The following is a 27,844-nucleotide window of genomic DNA, read 5'->3' as shown; positions in this document are numbered from 1 at the left end:
AAATACTGCAAAGCTGGCTGAGGGGAGCTTTTTCCTGAATTAAAAATAAAGCACAAACAACATATGCAAATATGATAAATACACACCATGAATTTCTAAAAGACCATTCTTTCCTTATTATGTCCGCTTCTTTGGGAGAAGAAGACCTCACACATAATGAAGTTGTGCTTAGGGCCTAATCCTGAGAACCTGCAAGTGGTACTGACATTGCATCCTGTCCTTTCATTTCATTCTATGGCAGTTACAGGTGCTCAGTATCTTTCTCAGGATTTGATCATAAAAGCAGACATGGAATAATGTAGTTTTGTAATAAAGATAAAAATAATGCCTGACTTAATATTACAGGGTCAGTAAATTGTTTCATCTAGTCTATGATATTTATAATTTATTAGTATTCAAAGAAAAGCATGTGATGAAACAGTAGGAAAATATAGATGTAATACTATATTTTAGATTTGATAACTTTCAGACATTTTAAAATGTAAGACATGGGTATGCATTAAATATATGTGATTGCAGCAGAACAAATGACTCTCTAAGTACTTCCATTGCAAGTTTTTATATTCTGTCCTCAGTATATGGAATCTTTTCCAATTTAAATGCAAGTAAGATGAGAGTTGGAATTCTCACATTAATAGCTTTTTGATGGTATATGGATGGAAGATTTTGTGAGAACTGTACCATATTTTTGCATTCAACATCTTCCATAAATAGCTTTCTCATCTCTAGCATATGGATACCTTGCATTTTTAATCTGTGTTTATTATATCGGATATTCAGAATCAATACTTAGCACAGCAAACCTTCCAGATACAAAAAGCTTTGAAGCAAAACAGTGTTTCAGATGGTAAGAGGGACTCCGATTAAAAATAAATAAATAAAAAGACAGTGAATATGTGAAAATGACATTGAGAAGTTCCTTGTTTTTTGTGTCTCAGTGTTTCCAGATCAGATGTGCAGAGTTTACAGGGAGAAGGTAGTATTTCCTAACTGTCAGCTCTACAAACTCAACCTGACATTTGTGAGTCATATAGAAACACACACTGCACTTTTTTCCTCAAGTACTGTGTACTGAGTATAAAGTCACCATAGGAAAAAAGAAAGAATTGAACTCTGTCCTTAAAACTGAATAATACCTTACCTTTTAGAAAACATGTCCATGAGAAAAATAAACCCATGGCTTGAATACCTGCAATAAGTAGGTTATGGCACTTACAATAAAACAGGCAGTCTTTTATCAAAGCAGAGAATTATAAGACCAGTTGAACTAGGTCTTATATTGAGGGCTATATTGAGAAAAGTGAAACCCTTTAGAAGAAAAAGATCAGGAGTTGAGTGCCTTCCTAGTCAGTCAATTGACTGGACTCCAGTTGAATTTGGAGTGTATTGAAGGAAGTAGGAGCTTCAATAACCTACCAAGGGGAAAAACATCAAAAAGTGTGTTTTGGCTCTTTGGAAGGAGCAGTTTAATTGGCAAGAAGAATATATAAAGTGTTGCAAACAAATTTCAGTGTGTAATAGGTAATGCTTAGCATTTGTATGATTTTAATCTGTAGATTTCATTGGGTATACAGTATCACCCTTAAGATTTTTCCTTTGTGAGTCAACCTGGCACTATTCCAGTGGGACTATTAATGTCTGGTTGCTCCTAGCAGTTGATGATGGCCAAAGAAGAGTACTGATGTGTGCATGATTCTTTTGAAAGCAGAACTTCCTTGTTCTCTGCCAATCTTGACTGCTAAGTTCATTTGGCAGGAGGAGAGGGAAGACTTTGTTTAGGTCTTTGGTGTCTGGGTAAAATACTGTCTATATAATTGATTTTCCTTTATAAAAATCTTGGAGACATTTTTAAAAGGGCATTATTTTTCTAAAATGTGTTGGAGCTACACCTCTACCCCAATATAACGTGACCTGATATAACACGAATTTGGATATAACGCGGTAAAGCAGCGCTCCGGGGGGGTGGGGCTGCGCACTCTGGCGGATCAAAGCAAGTTCGCTATAATGCGGTTTCACCTATAATGCGGTAAGATTTTTTGGCTCCCGAGGATAGCATCGGGGTAGAGGTGTATTTAATAAAATGACCTCCTGGAGTTTTTTGAGAAGTGTGCTAGTGTTCATAACAATTAAATCCTTACATGTTCCAAATTCAGAATTCTGCACTCTATATCTGTGTTTTGAAACAGCTAGCTGTACTTCATTCACATGTGATTTTTGCTTCTCATTTGTTTGTATGGTACCATGTGTGTGCATGGTGCTTTACACATAAGACAGGTCCTTTTCTGAGAAACTTGTCTTCTGAATTATATATGGAATAGCCAGGGATTAAAGTAAAAATAGATTCATCCCTGAAATAAATGTTAAAAGAGTGAGGTAAAGTAAGAAGGGAAACTATCCCATGTTGTCTGGATAAGATTTACCTTCACTGTATCAGAAAGGTCACATATACAGAACTGAAGTACGGGATGTCATGAATGAATTTCCCACTGCTAATAGGTATGTACGTATTGAGACAATTAGTTGTGTTGTCCCTCGTTTTTCCAGGTCTCAGTCATAAACTCCTATGATAAAACCAAATACAGAAAATTTTCTGAAGTGGCTCAGTAGGATTACTTTGAGCTGCTTTTAAGGGCACATAAAAATAAAATGGTGCATGCTGTGCAAACTACAGGGAGTTGCTGTGAATCAATAAGTAGATGGTTTCTGGACTAATATCTCCTTGACGTATTGTAATAATACAAGTTACTTATTGGGGAAATGGGCCACATCACTGTTCAGAAACTATGGTAAATGACGACATTATTGACTTATTTTTAATATGAAAGCACCCACAGGCCACAATCTTGACTGGGCCCCATTAGTCCTAGGTGCTGTGCAAACAAAGTTCCTTTCCCAAAGACCTTACAAACTAAGTTAAAGAAGAGGCAGCACATGGGTGCAATGAGCAGTGGGAAGGGATGGGGGAGAGATTACAAGGGTGATGGGAAAGAGAACATGTATTATGTAGTTCAACTGTGTGCAATGTTTGCAGATTATAGGTGTTTTGATATGTCAAACTATTTTTTGAGATTAAAGAGCGAGTTGCTGGAAAAAAAGCAGGCTTTTCTTGTTTTTGGCATCATTATAGATGGAAGTATTGATATGGGAACTCAAAGCTTAGTACTTGGGGTTTTCTGATTGACATTTGTACTTCATTATATATCTAATATTCAGATTACGACTGACTGGTTAAGCAATAATTTCAGTTTTTCTGTCCATTGAAAGAAATAGGTAAAAAATTATGGCCCTTGGAAGTGATGGAAGTAAAAATAATGACCAGTCTGTGGGATGAGTGCTCCTTGTACATCTTCTGAAGTTTAATGCCATGCTAATGTATTACCTCTGCATTACCCATAGGTTCGCACTTGTGAGCTCTCATGCTGATTCTGTTCCATATCTGGAAGGATATCACATCACTTTGACAGGTCTTTTCTATTACTTCAAATCTATTCCTTAGCATTTTGATTAAAATGAAAGAGATGAGCCGTCGTTAAACCGTAAGGAAATTCATGGGGAGCTCCAGCTGGCAGCATATAGAGCAAAATAAATTGTATTCAGTGCTCTGGACTATAAAATAAGTTATTTTAATAAGCTGTCTGACTCCAAAATCAGTATTACCTCTTTTCCCCCAACAGACTTTTTAGGGATGAAATATGTTCTTATAGATGTTTTGATGTTTGTTAGAACTGTGCCATATATTACAATACATGGATGTTGCAATTGCTAATTGCTGTTGGTGGTCTGTGAAGAAAACTAAAATGGCCTGTTTGGATGAGGGCTGCCACACTTGTGCAGAGGGATTGAAGGTTGACCCAGAAACTGATGAAATGTGGACAGAACTCTGCTTTTCAGTGTTAACCATTTTATATAGGGGAAGAAAATTAAAGTCTGTAAAACAGATTTTAAATATAGTTAAAATGGAAGCTTAAAACAGATGATCAGAGATTGAAAGTAATGTACTGTGTGCGTATAAGTGTTTGGCGTATAGTCTTGCATCTGGCTCCGATATTGGATTTTTATGGAAACCTGCCACAGTTCTGCAAGTTTCTGAAATTGACTAGGTTCTGATAAATAACATTGTTGAGGACAACATAGCAGTAATAAAATATAGTGGCTTTTTTTTTTTTTCATTTTTGACCACTGTCTAAATTCTTAGAGACAACCATATGTTGATTACATTTGTGCCTATTATAAGAAAATTTCAACCATTTTCCTTTTCTGATTTAATACTAGCTGGATGTCAGTTTATTTTTATTGTATAAATATTAAAGGGAATAACTATCACACATGCTAGTGCTGAGTTGGCAGCTCCCTCACCTGTGTCATAGAGCCTCTCACTTCCTGGCTGACCTAATGTGTGAGCCAAGTACCTGTCAGCAGATTCTGCTCTCTACTAGCATCATACTGCTGTGTGAGGGAGTGGTCACCATTGAGACATCATGGGAGTGGGGGAGGTCAAAACTTAATGAGGCCTTATGAATGTGTGTCTTCTATGTGGTTTTATCCAGGGTGTGTGATACTATGTAATCTAAGCCAGGGTAAAGCACACAAAATATGGAGAAAGGCCCATAAGTGTGTGTTATTCATAGATGGCCTGATTCAGTGCACATTGAAGTCAGGGGGAGTATCTCCATTAACTTCCGTGAACGTTGGATCAGGCCTACAGAGAAAGGTCTGTATAATAAAGATGAATTGTGAGAGAGGACCATTTCAATTTCAATATCATTTCAATATCATGCATTCCTCTGTTAACATCCAACTCATTAGTAAGAACGTAATAAAACATTTGAAAAAACGGATTATAGAGAAGTGTACAGAGATTCTACTGCATTTGTCCCATGGTCATTACAACTATGCCACATTGACACATTGTTGTGATGCTCCATTTGGGCCATTTTGAAAAGCTCTGATAATGCATACAGTAAAAAGTCTGGTTTATCCTTTTTTGGTGTGCAGGTGAAGGCTAGAGAGCTGGTGAGGTGATTGAATTAAGGGAAAGGGTTTCTTTCTGTCTTTAAACATATGTATTTTTGTGTGTGAGTGAGAGATTCTTAAAGTGCTCCTGGCAAGAAAATTCCAGGTTGAGGCTGAAATGCCATATTTACTTATATAACCCAGGCTTGATATTTTTGTGGATACCACCTCTTCTATTTCTATTCCTTTTTGTGGTGGAATTTTCAAACGTGCCAGTCACCCAACTTCCTTTGACTTTCAATGGGTGTTGGACACCTAGCTCCCATTAGCAATTCTGGAAATCCTCCACCCCTTTAGACCCACTCATCTCTCTAGTAAATGTGTGCTTTCAGAATTGCAAAACAAGTCAGTCAAAACAGAAATTGCAAGGTTTTTGGTACTCATTTTATAGTTTATCCACAAACATACCGTAAAGATATCTCTTTATTTTCTGCTATGGGAAAGGAAAAAGAGAGAAGGGGGAAGGTGGCCCTTTGGGACTTTGGCTACTCCAAATGGCACTGGGGTGGTGTTTCTTTAGCAAGAATGAAGATTCTTTTTTGTAGCTACGGTGTTCCATACAGAGATGCAATGATTTAATATGAAAAAGGGCTTTTGTCTGTTTTTAACCAGGCTCATAATATTACTTAGATGTCAGCTTGTAAGTATGAACAATTGCGGCTGTCATTTCTGCATCATGTGCTAAACTTCTTCATGGGGGCAATGCTGCTTTTCTATTCTTCATAGAATTAAAGGGGGAAAAAAACTGGTTCTCAACCAAGGAAAGAAAAGTCTGGCAAATCTGAACAGAGTGAAATACAGTTTCTGTCAGTGATCCCCTGAACTGTTCTTATTACAGTTGAAATTATAGGCCATAGTGTGATGTTGGACAAGCTGTTCCACATGGACTCCCTATCTGCACATTTCTTTTCAAGTGCCTATAAATCAGAAAGTGTTGCTTTGCATGGCACATTAGTTTTTAAAAACTTGATGTACACCTAAGGGGGAAAAATGAATTAATGAAGAACATTCCTGTACATGATGCAATTGTTCAGTATTTAACGGAGCACACTGTGCTTTAAAATGCCCTGAGTAGCTTCCCTGTTCCTCTTGTCAGCACTTTAAATTGTCCTACTTAATTTAGACAGCATACATTTCTCCTTTCTTGGAGCAGTGTCAGTATGAATTCCTTGGTGCTGGAAGCAGCAAGATCTCAAGATCAAATCAAATACACTCTAATTTTTAAAGGGAGGGGAAGGAAATATTTATATATTTTGTTCATCTGGAGAAGCCGTGTGGTTTATAAGAGAGGAAAAGTATGGGTCTTGGATGTGTTGATATCAGTCTTCTGAAAGGAAATGCGGAGTACAATAATTCATTGTCTTAGATTGGGTGGGTGCTTGCATGTCCTTGTTAGAATTTTAACAGCTTTTTCCAGTGTATGGTGGGAACCTAAACAGTATTGAAAGTACTTAGAAGGAGGAGGCACATCATTCATGTAGACTCAATAATATGATTGACATTCTGGTTAATTAAGAAGAAATTAGCGCAAGTTTTGAGCTATTAATTGCAAACCACTAATGCTAATGAAACATTCAAGTTGAGAAACCAAGCACTCAAGACAGAAAATTCCAAAAGTTAAGGTTTGCTTTGCTTTATGTTAGCCATGTTTCATGGCAAATAGACTTTATACCAGTATTTGTTAATAACAAACAATCCATCAAAGTTAACATTTGATAATGCCGACTTTAGATTGTTAGATCCCTCAACCTTAATGCTGTGTTAAGAGCAGTATTTTTGTATCCTTTCATTTATTTAACAGACTAAAAGACAATTTCTGAGCTGTTCTACTTCCAGAATGTCTCTCATTTCCTCCCCACTCTGAGTCCTATAAGCACAGACTGTTCAGAACTGAAGTCGCCATGTTACAGAGACGCATCCTTGCTGGCTTTTAATGACCAATTTTAAATGATCCTAACATATTAAAATGGCAAACAATTTAATACAATGAGATCATCAAAGCAAACCACTTTTGAGGATTCAGCCACATTTCAATTACACAGGGGGGGGGGGGAGGGGGAAGTGTACCTGTCATCCTATTTACCCACAAACAAAAACGTTCATAGCTCAGACAGCTAAACAAACTTTCCCAAAAGTTCCCACTTGAGCTGAGACCATATGTGGAAAACTTCTGAAGCAACTGAAGATGGACGATTAGAATGTAGTTAAGTTTCAAACTTGGGACTGTAGTAAGGGCAATCTGCTCTAGTCTTATTACTTAATATAGGTTGTCTATTTGGTGTTTAAATTGATGGTTACACAAAAAAGCAAAAGTTATACCTGCCCAATCAAAAAATGGTGGTGAAAGGCTTCTGGCAGCATATCCATTGTTTGTCACACGAGAGAGAGAGAGAGAGAGAGAGAGATGCTGTCTCCTTAATATAGATTTCTCCACACTGGAACTAATGTTCATGGAATGTGCAACATCCTCTCATGTTGAATGTTTGCTTAGCATGCTCAGTGTCTGCTTAACATGCTCTGTTCAGTTTCACTATGAAATACCATTTTAAGAAGTTCAGCTCTATTAACAACTAATCTTGGCCTGTGATGAAGAATACAAGTTTTTCAAATTGATGAATAGAAACAAGATTTTAACTGGTAAAATTTTTTTGAGTTGATGTGGTCAAGTATGATATTAAACTTCTAATTGAAAAGGCTTTTATCTTAAACCATAACACAAGTTATTACAGTAAAAATGAGAAGTTTGTTTAGCGTTAGAATTCTTGGAGACATCGAGTTAAAACACCGTGTAATTGTTAATGTACTGGGAAAGAAAACAGTCTGCCCACCTTTAATTCTTAAAAAAAGCAAAGTGGATTTGTTATGGTCCAGCAATCTTACAGAAATGTTAGACAAGCACTTAACATATCCTCTCAGCCTAATGTTCTAGAAAACACCTCTTGCTTATGTCTCTTAAACACAGGTGGGGTTGAGAGGGTGTCCAAAATAAGTGTGGCAACATTTTTGCAGAAATGGATTAAAACAACTCACTAAACATTAAAGGATGCGAAAAGTCCCCAGAGTGGCCAGGGTATATATGTGGGTATGATAGGTTGGTCCATTATGACTGACAGAAGTATGGGGCAAACATCCCAGTGACTTTCATAGGGACAGGATTACACCAAAGGAGTCAGATAGGGCTTAAAAGAAAGGGTAATTGGACTATATTTCTGGTTGATGGGGTGAGATTCTGAAGCCCTTTTCTCATTGTCCCCACCTTTGTTTTTGTTTTATCTGTTCGGGTGGTATAGGGAAAAAGGAGTGTTTTAATAGTTAATATTTAATATTAAATAGGCAGCAGATTTAAAACAAAGGAAGTATTTTTTCACACAACACACAGTCAACCTGTGGAACTCCTTGCCAGTGGATGTTGTGAAGGCCAAGACTATAACAGGGTTCAAAAAAGAACTAGATAAGTTCATGGAGGATAAGTCCATCAATGGCTATTAGCCAGGATGGACAGAGATGGTGTTCCTAGCCTCCATTTGCCAGAAGCTGGGAGTGGGTGACTGGATGGGTCACTTGATGATTACTTGTTCTATTTATTCCCTCTGAGGCACCTGGCATTGGCCACTGTCGGAATACAGGATACTGGGCTAGATGGACCTTTGTTCTGACCCAGTATGGCTGTTCTTATGTTCTTATTCAACCTCTACTACAACTTCCTGGCTGAGTTCTGAAACAAAATGTTTTCCCCCTTTTGGTATAGTTCCTTTCTCCTACACTAACCAGCAACCGCTGTTATGGCTAGCTTTATCCCTCTACCAGTCAAGGAGGAGACAAATTTTGGTCAGTCAGCTAGGCTAGAAGTTTGAGCACTGAAGTGAAGGAGAAAGAGCAGCCTTGTTTGGCATCATCATGGAGACTACTGTGTTGTTTTTTTTTTTTTTAAAGATACATAATATCAGGATTTGATGTTTTAATTTAGGTGGAAGGTGATGCTCATTTTAAAGGTGGGGGAAATGGAAACATGGGGAAGTTGAGACATACCTAAAGTTGTGCATACTGGTATAGAACATAGGTCTTGCTCCACTTGCTGTGCTCTAATCATTAGAGCTGGTGCTTCCTCCTATATTTTCTTCCTCTTGACCTTTATGACTTGCAGATACTTCCCCAGGACCAGTGCTACCATTAAGGCAAACTAGGCAGTTGCCTAGGGTGCCAAGATTTGGGGGCGCCAAAAAGCGGTGCCCCCAATTTTTTTTACAGCATTCTTACGCTCCCTCCCTGAGCGCGCTGTTGCTGCTCCACTTCTCCTGCCTCCCAGGCTTGCGGTGCCAATCAGCTGTTTGGCGCCACAAGCCTGGGAGGGGAGGAGACTTAGAGCGGGGGCGGCGTGCTCGGGAGGAGGTGGAGCAGAGGTGAGCTGGGGTGGGGAGCTGTCGCACGGCTCCCCGGGTCGGGGAGTTGCCGCCGAGGGGGGAGAGGCTCTTCGGGGCGGAGGGAAAGCTGCCGCGGGGTGGGGGGGCACCTCAGGGGGTGTGGGGGTGGGGAGCTGCCACAGGACTGGGGGGCGGAGGAGGCGCGAAACTTCCTTCCACCGGCCCTGTACTTCCCTGACACTTTGTTGCTGATTTTTCCAATGAAGAATATAATTTTGGGTAGTTGTGATTGTCCTTGGTGCCACCAACAGTGTTAGAAGCATCACAGAGGGGAAGAAGGGACATATGGCCTTTCTGGAGAAATGTGCCTGGGTGGTGAAAGTGGGTGAGGGTGCTCCACTTAGATAACATATGTAGTGCCTATTGCTAAACGTGATAGTTAATTAAATTTTCAGGTCATCTTTCATCAGTTTATTTGCATTATGCTTTTACAATTGATTTGTGCATCAGAACATATCATTTTGCTTTTTAAGCTACTGAGGGCATATCCATTGCTACTGGTTACATTGTTGATGTCCTCGAAGGGATGAGAAATTTATATTAGCCTTTAATTTGCAATAAAGAGGTCATGCCTGTAAGGCTTGCATCAGTATTATGGTATTGAATGATCAGGATCATGTTAAAATGAGTTAGGCTTAGTACACTTTATTGCTCCAATTTGTTGAAAATTTAAAACCATGCCTGTGTGCACAGTTTTTCTCGTCTCCTGTGCTTTGGTTTCTGTTCGGCATGGCTTAACAAGATTTTCCAGCTTTTTTTTGATGTTTAAACGAATACTAGGATGATGAAGGATAAAAACCATAGTGAATTGTTTTTAGTAATAATGTTTGTTCTTAATCTATATTGTATACAGGAAATGCAAATTCCATTTTTAGATGATTCTCACTAGATCATTTAGTAAATATTCACTATGGATGTTTGTAGGAAGAAACCCATGTCTAACTTAATTGAGAAAATCAATACAGCAGGGTATATTTTATCTCTGTTCAGTACAATGATTTGTCTACAAGTTTGTAAAGAATTCTATTCTTTTTTTTAAGCTAAAGATCCTGTCCCATTCTTTTACTATTCATTTCAAGCTTCTGTGATAGAAATTTTCTTGTGAAATATCCTTACTGTGACAGCAAAGGAAGCCCAGACCTATAGTTTTGCTATTTTTTGACAAATTAGAAAATTCTAAGATATTAAATTGTCAAAAATAACATGAGTAAAATCTATTTTTGTCCATGAAATAGCTCTCAAACATCCTGTAAGTAGCATACAGACTTTCCAAGCTAGGCATGCAAAATTATTCTCATGCCTCTGTACGCCCAATTTATGCAACGGATACCTGTTAGGAATTGATCCTGCCAATTGAATGATAGCCCATAATATAGACTGAATCCACATACTTTGCTGTACTATCTGTTCAGACAGAATGTTTTTGCCAATCCATACTTTTTCAAAATGTTTGTATACAATATCCATTGTGTTTTGTAATAGTTATAGGCAGGATGTGTTGATGATTCTTCCCTGGAATGAACAGAAGCATCGGGAAGAGGACTGGTGTGAAAACGCACAGTGCAAGTAGGTAGAGAGAGAGAGAGGGTGTGTGTGTGTGTGTGTGTGTGTGTGTGTGTGTGTGTGTGTGTTAAAAAGAACTCTCTGAGAGGTTGCCAAAATAAGGTTGATGGAATGCATGACTAAAATATTTGTCTTTACTATTTATGCCTAAGTTGGTAGACAATTAAAAGCTCATGTAACAAAAATATATTCAAAACAACAACACTATGCGAATGCAGTGTTAAATCTGAAATTTTAATTACATAAAAGTAGAGAAACTATGAGTTCAGGTATCAGAGGGGTAGCCGTGTTAGTTTGGATCTATAAAAAGCAACAAAGAATCCTGTGGCACCTTATAGACTAACAGACGTAATGGAGCATAAGCTTTCGTGGGTGAATTTCAGGGACTCATAACAATATTAACTCTTCATCTTTGTGCACATGGATTTTTAAGTAACTTTAATAGTATGTGTCACTGCCTCAGTCCATCTGTGTATACCTTTGTAACTTTTTGTCTGCTCTTCTCAGAATATTTGAACCAGTTCTTCAAGATGAAGATGAATTCTTGTATGAAGCACAACCTGAGTTATTAAAGTACAGAACTACTAAGCTTTCGATAGACCTGGTTTCTGACTGGTACTGGAATAGGGCACAGGAGATTGAGAACTATGCTATGCAGGTAAGAACAGCAGCACAGAAATAGTGATTGTTGGCATAGATGCAAGCATTTTATTGCTTTTTGAAGCTAATTAAGCTGTGTCAAAAGTAGGCGATAGCAAACTGTCTGAACTGAGTATTGGTAATGATTGCAGACAGTGATGTAAAATGCTGGCCTATTGAGGTCATTGGGGTGCTTGCCATGGAATTAAGTATGGGTTCACAGATTTTTATTTTTCGTATCTGCACGTAGAGGGAAAGAAAACTATTTTGCTGCCAAATAATAATTTTAGATGACCCCAAATTACTCTCTCAATTTAGAGATTGTTTTAGAGTATGTTTCCTGAATTCAATCCTGTTTAAGGTTTACTCAGCTGAATTGTGATGATTCATAGGTGTGAATGGAGGAATCTAGTAAATTTCCTTCGGCCTATCTATACCTGGGCTCTAGAAAATAGCAAAACTTTCCCAGCTGTGAAGTGCATTTTCCCTTCTGCTACATATTTTATGTTCATGTTATCTAAAGGAAGAAGTGTTGAATAGTGAGTGGATTAATCAGGGAACTCAGCTGTGATGTCAGGCCAACTAACTGTGTGAATTTGGGCAAGTCATGCAGCCCGTCTGTGCCCTAGGCCTGGTCCCCACTAACCCCCCACTTCGGACTAAGGTACACAAATTCAGCTACGTTAATACCGTAGCTGAATTCGAAGTACCTTAGTCCGAACTTACCGTGGGTCCAGACTTGGCAGGGAGGCTCCCCCGTCGATGCCGCATACTCCTCTCGCCGAGCTGGAGTACCGGCGTCGACGGCGAGCACTTCCGGGATCGATCCTGGATCGATTTATCGCATCTAAACCAGACGCGATAAATCGATCCCAGAACATCGATTGTAGACGTACCCCTAGTTTCCCCACCTCTTTAAAATGTGTAAAGCACTTTGAGATCCTTGGATGAATGGTGCCATGAGACTGGAAAGTGTTACTATTAATGTTATGACATGCTCTCTCCCTGACTGTAGTTTTGAGAATCCTCTGTGGAATGTCACAGATAATTGCAGTTCACTTATGGTTTAACAACGTAGAGATGTTTAAAATACTCCCGTGTCTATTAATTAGTAATTTTAAGTACTTCATTTTACAGCTCAACCTGAGCTCTTATTTCTTTATATTCCTGAGTTAATTGATCCTCCTAGTTTCATAGATGTTTCATAAAATTCTTAATCTTTCCAGATACCCTCATTGTAGACCCTTTCTTTTAATGACTAAAATAACAGTAAAAGATAACGTTTCTAGTTGCCTACAGAATTAAAATCCTTAACTAATAAAAAGATTCATCTCCCCTTGCATTTTAAGAAAGATAAAAAATATAGGGAATACTTTTTCTTAGTGCCCAGAAATGCCTTTGGAAATCATTTACATTGGCCTCGAAAAATGTTATGATGGTTAGTTGTATCCAATGAGGTTTTCCTATAATATACAGCTCTTTGTGTTACACTGGAGCACAGTTTTTAATTTAATGTGTCAGTAATTTAATTGATTTTTGGAAGTTTGTTTTTAGTTCAGTAAGAATTTGCAAAGGCGACAGATTCACAGATGATACTAGAAAAGACACAGATTAGAATTAATGTTCAGAAAATGTGGGTGTACTATTAAAAACAAAATGCAGTATTATTACTGTTTGTCAAGTTTTTGTCTGATTTTTTTTTTCTGTACTCAACTTCTGTACCTTAACTCAGTCATCTGCCATTTAGTAACATTTCATCTGCCTCTGTATCCATCACATTTTGATATCATATGTAGAGTATCAGAGGGATAGCCATGTTAGTCTGGATCTGTAAAAAATGACAAAGAGTCCTGTGGCACCTTATAGACTAACAGACATATTGGAGCATAAGCTTTTGTGGGTGAATACCCACTTCGTCAGATGCATATGTAGAGTGTTTGTACTAATAAATCTCCCGTATCTTTTAATCTCACACCCTCATTTCCAAACACCTCCTTTCAGTATTCGAAAGTTAGTTGACTGTACCTTTTTATTGGCCTTTTCACCATTCTTATCTAAGATGTTTACTAGCTGCTGTGCTTATGAGGAATAAGCTAGTTAGCAGAGATGAAGAGCAAATATTTTGTTTCTATGTCATAATCTCTCCACTAGTTGTGAGTGCTGGTTGTCCTCCTTTTGCTAATCTATGTCAGGCAGCTGAAGTCTTGCTGCCATGTAACTCTGTCCACTCAGCAGGAGATGGCTTCTGCAAGACTTGGGGGGAAATTATAGTAGTTTGGTTTGTAGCTTGTTTGGGAATCCTGTAGTTCTTCCATTTCATTTCCCTGCCTTCCACTTTACCCCTCCTTCCCAATAAAGAAAAATAAAACAAACAACCAGCAATATACATGCAGTCTCAAACAGTAGCAAAGCCAGGAAATGTGCATCCTATTGAGGACAAAAAGGTGCTACTTTATGAAGCTTCTCTCCCAGCTTCTGCAGACTGTGTAACCTGCTCACAGCCTACTGAACAATGACTGACTGAAAGGGATTCATTCTCTCAGGCTGGATTGAGCCTCCCACTGTTCCAGGACTCCAGTCCTCTCCCAAGAGCACTGCTATGCTATGCAGACACTTGTCAAAGCAGACAACTGTCAGTTGCAAATGAAATCACTCCCTATTCAAGAATTTTGCTGGGGCCAGCGCAAAAGGGCAAGATCTAGAAAAAGTGCGAGTGTTTCTTTTAATGTGTTTAAACGGGTTGTCATTAACTTGGGGAAACAACCAGTATTCTTTCTGCCTTGCAGGAGGAGTCACTTTCGTTTAGTGGGCATCACTTTTATGGTTGATCCCTACCCCCCAACTTCTCTCAGGTGTGGATTAAAAGCTAGCCTCTCCTATCCTAACTCTTCAAAGACAGAGCAGACCCTTACTCAGATGGGTCAATGGCTCCCTTTAAAAGGTGTGTGTTGGGGATGAGGTGAGAGTGAAATCATTGCTAGCGGTCATCCATCTCCTAAGTTCCTCTTCGATAAGGAGGGAGAATTGTCTGAGTTAGATCACGAGGGAAAAAACAGAACCTGACCTTTAGGAAATGTATTTTCCACTTTGATCGGATGTGCAGGGCAGTAATCACAATTTAGGTCATGAAACCTATACCAAAGGAAAAGGAAAGGGAAGTATGTACCACCAAAAGGTTAATCGGAAGCTGCTGTATTACTGCCCACATAATTTTAAGATTTTGTGAGGTCCATGCCAGAGCTGGCTGGATTCAAGAAGCTAAACAAACAGCTTTTTTTAGTTCTGTAAGATTAATGATCTCCAACACTTCCCTAGCTCAAATATCTAATGTGGATGCAGTTGTGGCCTCCCTATCCAAGGATTTTTTTTTTTAATATGGAGATATACCTATCTCATAGAGCAGGAAGGGACCTTGAAAGGTCCTTGAGTCCAATCCCCTGCCTTCACTAGCTGGACCAAGTACTGTCCCTGACAGATTTTTGCCCTAGATCCCTACATGGCCCACTCAAGGATTGAACTCACAACCCTGGGTTTAGCAGGCCAATGCTCAAACCACTGAGTTATCCCTCCCCCCTAAGGATAGGGTAGTTCCCTCGGAGTATTGTCTCCCAAAAGATTATAGGATGGGAAGATACGAGGTACCCACCACAAGGATTCTGAAGCATTAGCAGTAGCCGTGAAAGCTTCTTTAACAACCACATGATTTGTCCAGGTAGCAGTGTCCTGATGCAGTGACCTAAAGAATACAGACCAATTAAATGGGGAATATTTTTTCTCTATTTTAAAGAAAATATCCCTAGTTGTACCTTTTAGGTCTGATTCCTGTAGTCTCTGAACTTTCTAGTAAGAGTAATGACACCTAATTCAGTGACCATGACACTACTCTGGGTCAGACCCTGGATTGCTGAGACTAATCAAGTCCTTTGTAAGTATGTGTGGGAAAGGACAGGGAACTCTCACTTCCAAACCCTTCAGTAACACAAAAGAGATTTCAAACAACAAAGACAAAGATGATACCATTGTTTTTAAAACCTCATCTGGCTCTTTAGTGACTACTCCTATCTGGAAAAGAAATTGGAAAAACAATATCTGAGGGACCAGTTACGGCTAGTTCAAGTATTGATTACCAAAAAGAAACAATCAAGTAGCAACATAATTTTTATTTTTTTTTATTTTCAGGTGGATTGTGCTCTGTCCCTGGTTCGACTTGGCATGGAGAGGAACATTCCTGGTCTGCAGGTGCTTTGTGATAACCTGGTTACTCTGGAGATGCTGATTTATGAGACTGGATGTGATCTAACCCTAACCTTGAAAGATCTGCAGGAGATGAAAGATAGTGAAAAACTAAGACTGTTAATGATGAATGTACGTATTTTTGAAAATGCATTAGAGTGTTGAGCCTAAATAATTTCCATGCTTATATAGACTCCTTGCATGTAACATAACAGTGCTCTTCAGCCAGAGGTGTTTCCCTGTCACATTTCCATTTATTATCCATCCATATCCCAAACAGCATTGGCACTAGATTTGTTTCTTTCTTAGTAATGTGGAAATGGTATTTTTGGAAAACAGCGGAACCATTTTGGCTCATTTTAAAAATAAAATGAAAACAACCCCCCCCCCACCCCCAGAGACTAAGTCTGAATAATTTCAGACTGCAAGCCATGATTGACTGAAAACGGGAATAGGCTAGAAATGCCTTAAGTATCACTATTGCTACTGCTCAAGTTATAAGAGCACTTTTTTTAAGATGGTTTTTGATGTTTATAACTATTATCAGCTAAATCTCAGCTCATTTCTGTGCAGCAGATAAACTCATCTGAAATCTTCTCTGGTTCTTCAGTCTTCTTTTTCTTGTGCAACATCCATCTTTTTTTATACAATTTATATTGTAAGAGGAAACTGATAGTGAACCCAATATGTAGTTTGCCTAACACTTGCCATTACAAAAAGAGTCTTGTGATTTTTTTTTTATTATTATTATTATTATTATTTTGAAACACTTCCAATGTGTGCAGCACGCCTTTGAAATTCAGCAGGTGGAATGTTCTTAGGTGAGAGAAGTACCTATTCTTTGTCCCATGAAATTCTGTTCAAGTTATGCTGAGACACAGATTCATAGATTCATACACTCTGGGACTGGAAGGGACCTCGAGAGGTCATCGAGTCCAGTCTCCTGCCCTCATGGCAGGACCAAATACTGTCTAGATCATCCCTGATAGACATTTATCTAACCTACTCTTAAATATCTCCAGAGATAGAGATTCCACAACCTCCCTAGGCAGTTTATTCCAATGTTTAACCACCCTGACAGTTAGGAACTTTTTCCTAATGTCCAACCTAAACCTCCCTTGCTGTAGTTTAAGCCCATTGCTTCTTGTTCTATCCTTAGAGGCTAAGATGAGCAAGTTTTCTCCCACTTCCTTATGACACCCTTTTAGATACCTGAAAACTACTATCACGTCCTCTCTCAGTCTTCTCTTTTCCAAACTAAACAAACCCAATTCTTTCAGCCTTCCTTCATAGGTCATGTTCTCAAAACCTTTAATCATTGTTGTTGCTCTTCTCTGGACCCTCTCCAATTTCTCCACATCTTTCTTGAAATGTGGTGCCCAGCACTGGACACAATACTCCAGCTGAGGCCTAACCAGCGCAGAGTAGAGTGGAAGAATGACTTCTCGTGACATACTCTATTGAAAATCGCTATTTATTTTCTCTTGCTTGCATTCCTTGGGAAACTTTTGGCAGCCTGCCAAAATAATTGAATATGAATATGGTAAGGCTGGGCTCATGCCACCACCAAAGCAGCAGTGGGATGGGTCGTTGCACTGGGAATGCCTGGTATGACCAGGTCAGCTGTAGTCAAGAGGGCTGAGGAATGAGAAAGCTGAGCTTTTCTATAAGACTCCCTTAGACTCAATAGCCCGTCCCTCCCATTTTGGATGATAGTCTTCTCCTGCTGCCAGTTAATTTAATTAATTCTGAAGTTTAAGTGGTAGGAGTTTGTGCTGCAAGCTCAGGGTTCAGACGGTGCTGATGATGCATGATGGGGGCAGTTTATTACTGTTACACATAATACAATTTGTTTTTACCTTTTTTCATTTTTTAAAAAAAGGAACTGATTTTTATCGTTCAGTTTTCATTTGTTTTGTTTAACTTCTTACACTTTCTAGTCTTCTGATGAAAGATATGTGAAGAACGTTTATCAGTGGATGGTCCCATTTCTACATCGCTGTGAAAATCAGACCCCTGGTCTTGCAAACACACTTTTTAGGGAGTATTTAGTAAGCTTAGCAAAGGAAGACCTGAAATTCCCTCTGAAGATCTTTCAAAATTCAAAACCAGATGTAAGTACAGATTCATAGTTGTTTTATTTATTGGCTTATTTGAAAACTATAATTTATCATGCAGAACTGGATTCATAAGTAAGGTTTGTTTGTTTCCTGATCAGTTTTAGAGGTTGACTCTGTCCTTTTTTTCCTTTTTCACTGAACATTTGTCATGCAGATATGAAAATATGTTCCCTAAACAAGGTTAAAACAGAATTTCTAATGTATGGTTAAACCATAGTTCTTGATCAGGATGTCAAAAGATATGTTAATCATTAATCACTAGGAGAAATACCCAGTGGAGTAGAAATTAGTAGGGATTCTTCCGAATCATTTTTTGGTAATGCATTGAACTTCATTTTCTGAATATGGCTAAATATTTTGTTTGTTTGTTTTGTTTGAAGCCTCTTAAAATATTTTTCTGAGTACTTCTGTCTGGTGCCTTTCCCTGAAGAATTTTACCAGCTTTCATTTTTTTTCCACTAAAAGTGTTGGTAAGAAGTATTTCTTTGCCTCATTAATGAGGGGAAAAAAGTAGTGATATTGATCACTGTAGATAAAAATGCTGAAATTCATAAGAAAGTAGAAGGACCACAATAGAACTTTAATAAAATAAGCTGTATCCCTTTCCATTCATCTTTGCATCCATTATTTAAACTACCTTTTTCCAGTAGCTAGATCGAAATGTGTGTAGTTAGATATTTTAAATTTACATTCACCCACAGCCCTCGTCAGTTCATATAAAGTTCATTTATTTGTTTAGTTATTTATTTAGATTTCTAAAACATACATAGCAGAAAGGTCCAGCTTAAATCCTAATATTCCCGTCCTGTGTTTTAAGTGCACAATCAATAACCACACCAACACACCCACTTCCTGCATAGTCACACTGTGGCTGCCAAGGTAAGTTCTACTTTCTCTACCTCTCCTCGTAGGGTAGAGAAGGACACCTCCACTGCTTCTGAAAATAGAGGACTCTCCCAGCTTTTTTTGGAAGGGGAGAAGACCCCCTGCTGCCCCTACTTGAAGTGGATGTTGGGGCATAGGTCCACAGGGGGTAAAACCATGGGAGTCCAATGTCACGCTGGGCCTCAGGGCCTACGTTGCCTTAATCAGGACCTGATTCAAAGTAAACTAACGGAACAAATATTTAGATCAAATAAATCATTAAATATCTAGAGGGCAACAGAACTATGCATAATAAACAGCAAAGTTTTATAAATCTTGTTAGACAAACATGCCTGATAGCTTTTCCACCACAGTAATAGATTTGGACTCTAGTAAAATACTAAATACTGTATTTCATGAAACCTTAATTGAAACATTGACATTGCCTTGGATATTTATGTGTGGATTGACCTTTGTCTAAAAATGGAAAGCAAGAGACAGTGAAAGATAGCAGTGTGCCAAGTTCGAATTGGAAGCCACCAATATTGTTTCTTGGATCAGTGGTATGTGACATCTTCATTAATGACCTAGAAGATGGAAGAAACAGCAAATTAATATAATTGCTATGATAACAAAACATCAATACAGCTATTTCTCACTTCAGATACAGATTTTAAGTTGCTTCTGATGGCTGTAGTCCCATATGGATGAGATCAATATTTGAGTTACTTTAAATCTGATCCAAAAACTTGGTACTCTGGTGATTCAATTTATAGTTTATAATGTAATCTTTCAAAAGATAGAACTGCAGCAAAGTTCATGTCCCAGCCCTGAACTGTTATATCAGGAATCGGCAACCTTTGACACGCGGCTCGTCAGGGAAATCCGCTGGTGGTCCGGGACAGTTTGTTTACCTGCAGCGTCCACCAGTTGGCTGATTGCAGCTCCCACTGGTCACGGTTCGCCGTTCCAGGCCAGTAGGAGCTGCGATCGGCCAAACCTGCGGACGCTGCAGGGAAACAAACCATCACGGCCCGCCAGCGGAGTTCCCTGACGGACCGCATGCCAAAGCTTGCCGATCCCTGTGTTATATATTGGTGCAAATAACCTCTTTGCTCAGAAGAGGGTGTCAACAGTCACTTCTTACATCTCACAGAAATGATATTTAGAGAATAGTTCTGCAGATGAATTAACTGCGCATTTAGGAGCCAATCAAAATTGCAAGTGAAATTGTATTTCATATGATGGCCTAATAAACACAAGTTTTGGCCCTCTCTCCCCCAACTGATCGTTTATCTAGCTACCTACTTTTGAAGTGTGGTTCTACTCTGGAAAAGTGTTGCTAAAAATTATGACTTCTTACTCAGCAGGTCTGCTCCTTGTGTGTCTTCAGGCATATCTTATTGTTTAACCGACCCAACTAACTTTTTACCGCTTGTTAGTGTCTGCTCTGCAGAGTTAAAAGTGAGATAGCTAGATGATGTTCCTCCTTGTGCATCATCAATGGAAGTGTTTACTCATTTCCACTTGCTTACTCCCACACAGCCTCACTGGAGACATTGGGCTTGCACAGTTCAAGTGAGAGCAGAATTTGGCCTGCAGGAACTTTTGTTATTGGTGGTGGTACATGAGAAAGAAAGAACTAAGGGATATGGGACTTCGAAAATCTTTTTCAGTGTTGGCTGACTCTACTCCTATGGAAGTCAGTGGTAGTTTTACCATTGATTTCAATAGGAGCAGGGTTAGGCTGACACTGAGTATTTTTGAAAATTTCACCCTAAATGCTTAATATTTTATCTATTATGGAAGCACATTCAGTACAATTGTCACCTCTGCTAAGTTATGACTATTCCGATAAAATGATATCAAGAATTTCTCATTACTACATAGTCATCCACTGTGACAGGCTTATGAGCCGTCACTTTCAGAGTAACCTTTCCCCACTATCTCTCTCCTTCCTCGTAGTCAAGTAGAAGGACTTAAATACCCACATATGTTGTCCTATATAGATAGGTCCAGGGAATCAATGGGTAACGGGAAGTAGAAGAACTGCGTAGCTTGTAAACCTTTTTTTGAGTGTTGTCTGTGCTGAAAACTTTCGCAAATTCTCCTATCACTGCTCTACTAAAAAACGGAGCTGTACCATTGATAGTTTGTAAGTAATTACATCCTTACTGAAAGACACACTATTGCAAAAAAGTGTATTTTTCCCATAATACACCCTTGTATCACTCTTCTCCATATCACATCCTGCATATACAGTAGTGTGAGATCGTGTGTACATTGGCATCCACTGTTACTGATCCAAGCAGCACAAGTTGACATGATGGTAAAAACACTGGCAGTTGATCTACATTGAAGGTACCTACAAAATGTGGCCCCGATACAGAGAAAAATAACACAACATTGTTAGTGGGGGAGGGGAGTGCTTTTGCAACAGTGAATAACTGGTCTTTCTACAAGCGTGGAAACTTTTAAATGGTTCTTCAGTAAAATATAAAATACTCTGGCAATGTAAGGCTGTACTTCAGCTATTGTGTTTGGAGCTATATGAATTATTGTAGTATGTCTATACAGTTTTAAATACAGTTTGAGATTCATGAATCATAAATTGACATAATTGTTAGAAGCACCTCATTTTTCTGCTGCATGCAGTAGTGGGTTGTGTGGTGGATGGGCTGTACACAATAACTGCAGCATTTTACAGAATTGATGCTGTTAATGTGCAAATGAAGTAAATTCCTTTGATGTGTGTAAATAATGGTTTCAGGCATCTACATTTTTTTTAATAATTTGCCTGTTTAAAATATTTGCTTTTTCAAAATTAAATAGGATTCAGTTGCAAGTGTCTTGCTCTTTCAGACAGGTTCAGTACACAGAGGATAGAGATTAGCCTTTGTTGTATTTTCTGTAATTACAAAAGATATTTCACAGAGAATTATTAAAGATCCAGAGAGCCTCTAATTAAAAAGAAATCACTAAATTGGTTTTATAGTTGTACTTGCACTAGTTAAGATTGTATTTACAGTAACACTGGAATATGGAAAAACTGACTGTAAATGGAAAAAAAAGTTTCAACATATAGCAAAATATATTCTATTTTTGATAGTGTCAGCAAAAAATAATTCCTGATCAGGACCAGCTGATGAGTATGGCACTGGAATGTATCTATAGTTGCGACCGAGATGACCAGCTCTCCCTTTGTTATGATATTTTGGAATGCCTTCCACAAAGAGGATATGGGTGAGCATACATATGTTGTTATATGCAGATGTTTTTAGAACACATTAAATATAGTTCTGAATTATCTAAAATCTTTCCCTGAGATGACATTCCTTTCTCCTGGGGAAATAATTAAAATAAATTAAAAGCTAAAGTATGTAATGTAATTGGTGTAGTACCTATCTTAATTGAACTGTTTGAGTCTGTGCTTCATATATGTTAAAAAAAATGTTTAACAAATTATCTAAATCAAAAGGTCAAAATCAGACGGGGTCCAGACCACGCCCACTCCGCAGGCCTTTGTGTCAGGTAGAGTTGGGAGGGTCACTGAGATTGAGCTGCAGCCCTAACCCAAATGTCTACACTGCAGTTAAACAGCCCCTTAGTCGAAGCCACGCAATCTCAAGTCAGCTGGCACAGGCCAGCCATGGGTGTCTAATTGTAGTGTAGACATACCCTTGAAGTACATTTCCCAGACCTAAAGAAGAGCTAAATGTAAGCTCGAAAGCTTGTCTCTTTCATCAACAGAAGTTGGTCCAATAAAAGATATTACCTCACCCACCGTGTCTCTCTAATATATACAGCATTGATGCTCATAAGTATTCATGCCAGCATGAGACAGGCCCCCTCCTACAGAGAAACTGCACTATGACAAACAACATTTCTAGAGAAAATGGATGAAAGACTGACTATCAGGAGAAGCCCTAGGCTACCTGGTATTCTTCTGGGTCCATTGCCAATCTCCACACTTGGGAAGGTCATGCTTGGAAAAGTGGAGGTGGATGGATGGGAGGGAGTTCAAGGGGAAGGTGTCAGGTAAGAAGCGAGCTGGTATTTCTAGGGGTGGGTTCAGTGTTGTCTAGTATTACCCACAAGTTCTTGGCCTTCCTTCTATCAGAAGCCAACAGTTTTAATCCTTTCTGTGCAAGCTGCAGCATAATCTGGGTTTTGAAAGGTTCCAGAATGAATATTCAACTTTTTGGTGTTTATTTCCATGTCGATAATGTGTTATACCAGCAATAACTGGATCATGCATTCAACAGTATTTTTTTTTTTTTTTTTAATTAAAACCTTCACAGCCCGGAAACAGACATAACTAAAACTCTTCATGACAAGGTAGATGAACTGGAACAAATTCTCAGGTAAAAACCATTTACCATATCAACAGTTCATTTTGTTTTATTGGAGGAATAGTACAGGAATGTACAGGTTACCATGGCATAGGGTCATAGGTCATATCCAAACCCTTCACTACAAATCTAGAGGAAAAATACTTTCTGAATGTTGAGTTCTTCTACAATATTAGGGTTGTAACTTTCTTCCTACAAAAAATATTTCAACCACCACTGCCCCAAATCAAATATCAAAACTAGGATTGCAAGGGATGAGAATGGAGTGCTGAACCGCTCCCGTATTTGTGGAACGGCAGTCAGAGTATCTGTAGTGTGTACAAAAGGGTTTAGGCCAAATCTGAGCCTCTAAGCCAGTGGTCCCCAAACTTTTTACCTTGCGCCCCCCCATTACTCGTGACCGCACTGCCCACACCCCTCGGAGCTAGGACCAGGAAGGGGAGATATGGACAGGGGTAAGGAGGCTGAGGCTGGGACCATAACTGGGGGAAGGAGTGGAGCCTCGGCCGGGAACAGGATCCCTGGGCGCGGGGTCGGTAGCCACCGCTGGAAGTGGAGCCCCGGGCGCGTGGCTGGCAGCCGGGGCTGGGGCCAGGAGTGGAGCGGAGTGGTGCTCCCTTTCTGCCCTCCGTGGGGGCTGGCCCGGGCCCCAGCCATGCCCCCCTGAATGTTCTAGGGGGCGTGCCCCACAGATTGAGGACTTCTCCTCTAAGCCAAGTTTCAAATGCCTTGAGTATTTATAGGAAGAGAAACATAAAAATGACTAGGAGAGGTTAATCTAAGGAAGGAAGTAATGAAGAGGGTTTTTTCTGGTTTCCAATGGTATTGTCGTAATGTCAGCTCCCTGTAGCTTAGGAAAAGTTTGTATGTTCTGATCATCAGAACTTTCAAATTTTATAATGCTTATAGGTTATATAAAATTCAAGAAATGTGAGATGGTTTACAACGTTCTTCCTTGAAATAATATTAGACTCTTTGGTTGGTTGGTTTATCATTAAAACAGCTGGTGTCTGGAGAATAACGTTTCTTCCTGAATATGTATAGATTATTTGAATAGTTTGAAATTGAAAATGGAGTTTGTTCATTTCAGAAGGAACTTGCTGAAAATATTGCTGTTAGATGCCAGTGTGGTATATTTACTGAAAGTATTCTTTGTTTGAAGGAGGGACAATACTCATGTGGTTATGGCACTAGTTTGGGATTTGGGAGATGAGAGTTCAATTTCTGGCTCTGCCACAGACTTTATTTATGACTTTGGCAAAGTCACTTACTCTCTCAACCTCAGTTCAGCTCCTCATCTGTAAGGTCCCTACTAATATTACCTTCCTCCCATCTTCTGTCTAACTTGTCTGTTGAGGTTGTAAGCTCTTTGGGAGAGAGACTCTCACTGTATGTGTATGTGCAGTGCTTTGCACAATGGAACCCTGATCTTGTTTGAAGCCTCTAGGCCATTGTTTCTCAATGACTGGTCCGTGGACTGGTGCCGGTCCCTGAGATCTCCCTGACAGTTTAGAAAGCCCTGGTCCCAGGTATCAAAAAGGTTGAGAAACACTGCTTTAGGCAATATTATGATACAAATAATGATGATCTAATGCAGGACAAAATGGCAAGATGCTGAATGATTTATACTGTATATTTGTAGTGTATCAGAAATTTTGGAGAAGCATGGACTTCAGAAACCTGTATCATTTGTAAAAGATACGCAGAACAGCCCAGAGCAAGCAGAGAAGCTTATGATTAGGCTGACCAGGCACACAGGACGCAAGTGAGTATTGACAGTGTTGGTCAGCTTAGAATGTTCGTGTTCAGAGAATGTGCATTTTCACCTTTATACACCAATATGATGGTACTTTTTTCTCTCAACCTTAACACCATAACCATAAAACAAACTGGTTAATGTGAAATTGAACATTGACTATAAGTGCTTCACTGCTTTTTGTTGTTGTTAAAAATACTACCTCTTGCTAGAATGGTTGCAGACTGATTTCAGTATGGTTGTGTTCTGTTCAGTTAAGCAAGCTTAAAAGGCATATTGGCAGAGAAAATACTTCCAGTCATATATGTACTTTAAAAATGAACAATAAAACAAATGTACTGGAAATAAAGTCCTTTAAAACTAATTCTGTTTTACTGAAAGTGCAGAATTTATGAAATAGCATCTTTTAGAATTTTTTTTTTTGGCTTTACGTGATTTTCTTATGAGCTTTTGTATCAGTAGTTTTAATTCAGGTATTTAGCAATAATTTAATCTGCCATTTCTTCTTTTATTGATTTTTTTTTTTTGGAAAATATTCTTATTTTTCATGTTCCATCTTGCTGTAGCTGAGTTATTGTACACCCTTCATTGAGAACAGAGAAATCAGATTGCTGAAGTCTTGTGTGTGTTGTAATTACTGCTTCTCTTACTAAGAAAAGCTCCATCAGCTTTGATGGGTAGTGTATAGCTGGAGCATGCTAAAAGCCTTCTTAAGAGTTTTTAAATAGCTTGGAAAGATCAAATCAGTGTCCCTCCTAAAGTAAGAAGGTGCTGTAGAAGAAAAGTACCTCTCATCTGTATAGATCCTTGGCTCTTGGACACTCATGTCTTACTACTTTACCTAATAGCATCAGATGCTCAGTTAAGTACTTTAATATCAAGAATATAGAGAAAATGCTAACATATAAATGTCAATTCACAATCAAAAAGCAGTCCGGGAGATAGTGAACCAATAGACAGCTTAGTAGAATCCTTTCTAAACTCCTCCCACCAAATTAAAATAAAATTTAAATAAAAATAATAATGCTGTCTCCACGGGGTTGCAGACAATGTATATCAGGCTTTTTGATAACTTGTATTAAATTTACTGCAATAATCCAGAGTTGATGTCTCAGAATTATGATTATCCAACTTTTTTGGGTGCTGTTAGAAATAGCTCAACAAATAGCTCATCACTGGAGGATTTTGGGAATGCTTACTTAAAAAAAAAACAAAATTGTGGTATGTCGGGTCAGAGGTGGAACTCTAGCATCATCTCCCATTAAGGGGGACAATAAATATTGATTTTTTTTCTATTTATTTAGGCAGCCACCAGTCAGTGAGATGCACTGGAAAGGGTTACTTCAGGATATGTTGGATATGCAGAAGAATGTCTACACATGCTTAGAGCCAGACACTTGCTACGAGGTGATTTCTACCCACTCCTCTATTTTTATTCTATAAACCAATATCAGAATAAATTGTCTCAGTTTGTACTGCTGTTCTCATTTGTGTCACTGAGATTGACACGAGTAAATCTTCTCACGCTGTACTGAAATATTACCCATTGGCTGTCTGTGAACTCTACCATTGAAACCAGTGTAGTGGAAGTTTCTGTCAGAAGGTTCCTTTGATGCATTTCATCAACAGTCCATGTAGTCTCCTGTCAGTCCCTCAGCATGAGTTTCTATTTATTTAAATCAGAAGACTGAAGTACTTGAGGAAGATAGTATCAGGGGGTAGCCGTGTTAGTCTGTATCTACAAAAACAACAAGGAGTCTGGTGGCACCTTAAAGACTAACAGATTTATTTGGGCATAAGCTTTCATGAGTAAAAACCTCACTTCTTCGCATCCGAAGAAGTGAGGTTTTTACTCATGAAAGCTTATGCCCAAATAAATCTGTTAGTCTTTAAGGTGCCACCAGACTCCTTGTTGTTTTTGAGGAAGATAAGAGTTCTAAGATCTATAGTTTTTGATTCATAGATATCTTAATAAATAGAAGTTTAGGCAAGTGATTACTAATAAAAGTAATTTAAAGATAAATTATATTTTTGTTAAATGTTACGTTTTAATTAAAAATGAACTTCGTATTCAGCCAAGCGTTTTAATGTCACCCACAGTACATACAGGACTGTGTGTAGATATTTTCCTCTTTGATTTAAAGTGAAACGTGAAATCCAATTTCGGCAGAAAATAATCTGCATATGTATAAACCAAGACATGCTGGTCATTAGAGTTTGTGAAGGACTGTTATTATGCTGAAGTGGAATTTATTTTGATATGTGCTGTTTATTTGCATATTCAATTTAATACATTACAGTTCAGCATTTAGATTACACTGTGCATAGCTTACTTATCTTGAAATCTTGACATCTTTTGAAAGTTTAATATTTGTGTCAGTTTTTTTTTCATTACAGTTTACAGAATTAATTGCATATAGCTGCCAGTCTCTCCTGCTCTGGGAGAAGTTCTGAAAGCAAATTTGAACAGTTTTGAAGGAATTAAAGAAAAAAAAGCGTATGGGACTTAAAGTAGAAATTGAAATATGTCACTTTTTTCTACAGTTATACATTTTTAAGCCATGCCAAGAAAAACGCTGTATGTCAGAAGACAGTCCTCATTTCATGAAATAATAGACTAGATAATTAAAACAGTTGGACTATTCATTTGACTGATAAGTATGCATATTTTGTTGCAACTAGAACATACAGTAGAACCTCAGAGTTATGAACACCTCAGGAATGGAGGTTGTTTGCAACTCTGAAATGTTCGTAACTCTGAACAAAATATTATGGTTCTTTGAAAAGTTTTACAACTGAACATTGACTTAATACAGCTTTGAAAATTTACTGTGCAAAAGAAAAGGCTGCTTTTCCTTTTTTTTTTTTTTTGGGGGGGGGGGG

At 38.5% G+C, this 27,844-nt stretch overlaps 1 protein-coding gene across 1 annotated transcript in view; it reads left to right on the top strand.

Moving 5' to 3' along the window:
- NBAS (NBAS subunit of NRZ tethering complex) overlaps positions 1 to 27,844 on the top strand; it is a 343,164-nt gene that overhangs the window by 94,274 nt on the left and 221,046 nt on the right. The window contains exons 22-29 of the mRNA XM_034766908.1: positions 10,917 to 11,000; positions 11,505 to 11,655; positions 15,816 to 16,001; positions 17,810 to 17,983; positions 21,963 to 22,096; positions 23,155 to 23,217; positions 24,848 to 24,970; positions 26,266 to 26,368. Of these exons, the coding sequence (XP_034622799.1) occupies positions 10,917 to 11,000; positions 11,505 to 11,655; positions 15,816 to 16,001; positions 17,810 to 17,983; positions 21,963 to 22,096; positions 23,155 to 23,217; positions 24,848 to 24,970; positions 26,266 to 26,368 (1,018 nt within the window). The remainder of the gene's footprint in view (positions 1 to 10,916; positions 11,001 to 11,504; positions 11,656 to 15,815; positions 16,002 to 17,809; positions 17,984 to 21,962; positions 22,097 to 23,154; positions 23,218 to 24,847; positions 24,971 to 26,265; positions 26,369 to 27,844) is intronic.

This window comes from Trachemys scripta, chromosome 3, assembly GCF_013100865.1.
Source record: "Trachemys scripta elegans isolate TJP31775 chromosome 3, CAS_Tse_1.0, whole genome shotgun sequence".
Taxonomy (NCBI): Eukaryota; Metazoa; Chordata; order Testudines; family Emydidae; genus Trachemys; species Trachemys scripta.
Note: the sequence above shows the minus strand (reverse complement) of the source record. Positions and strands in the feature narration are given on the sequence as shown.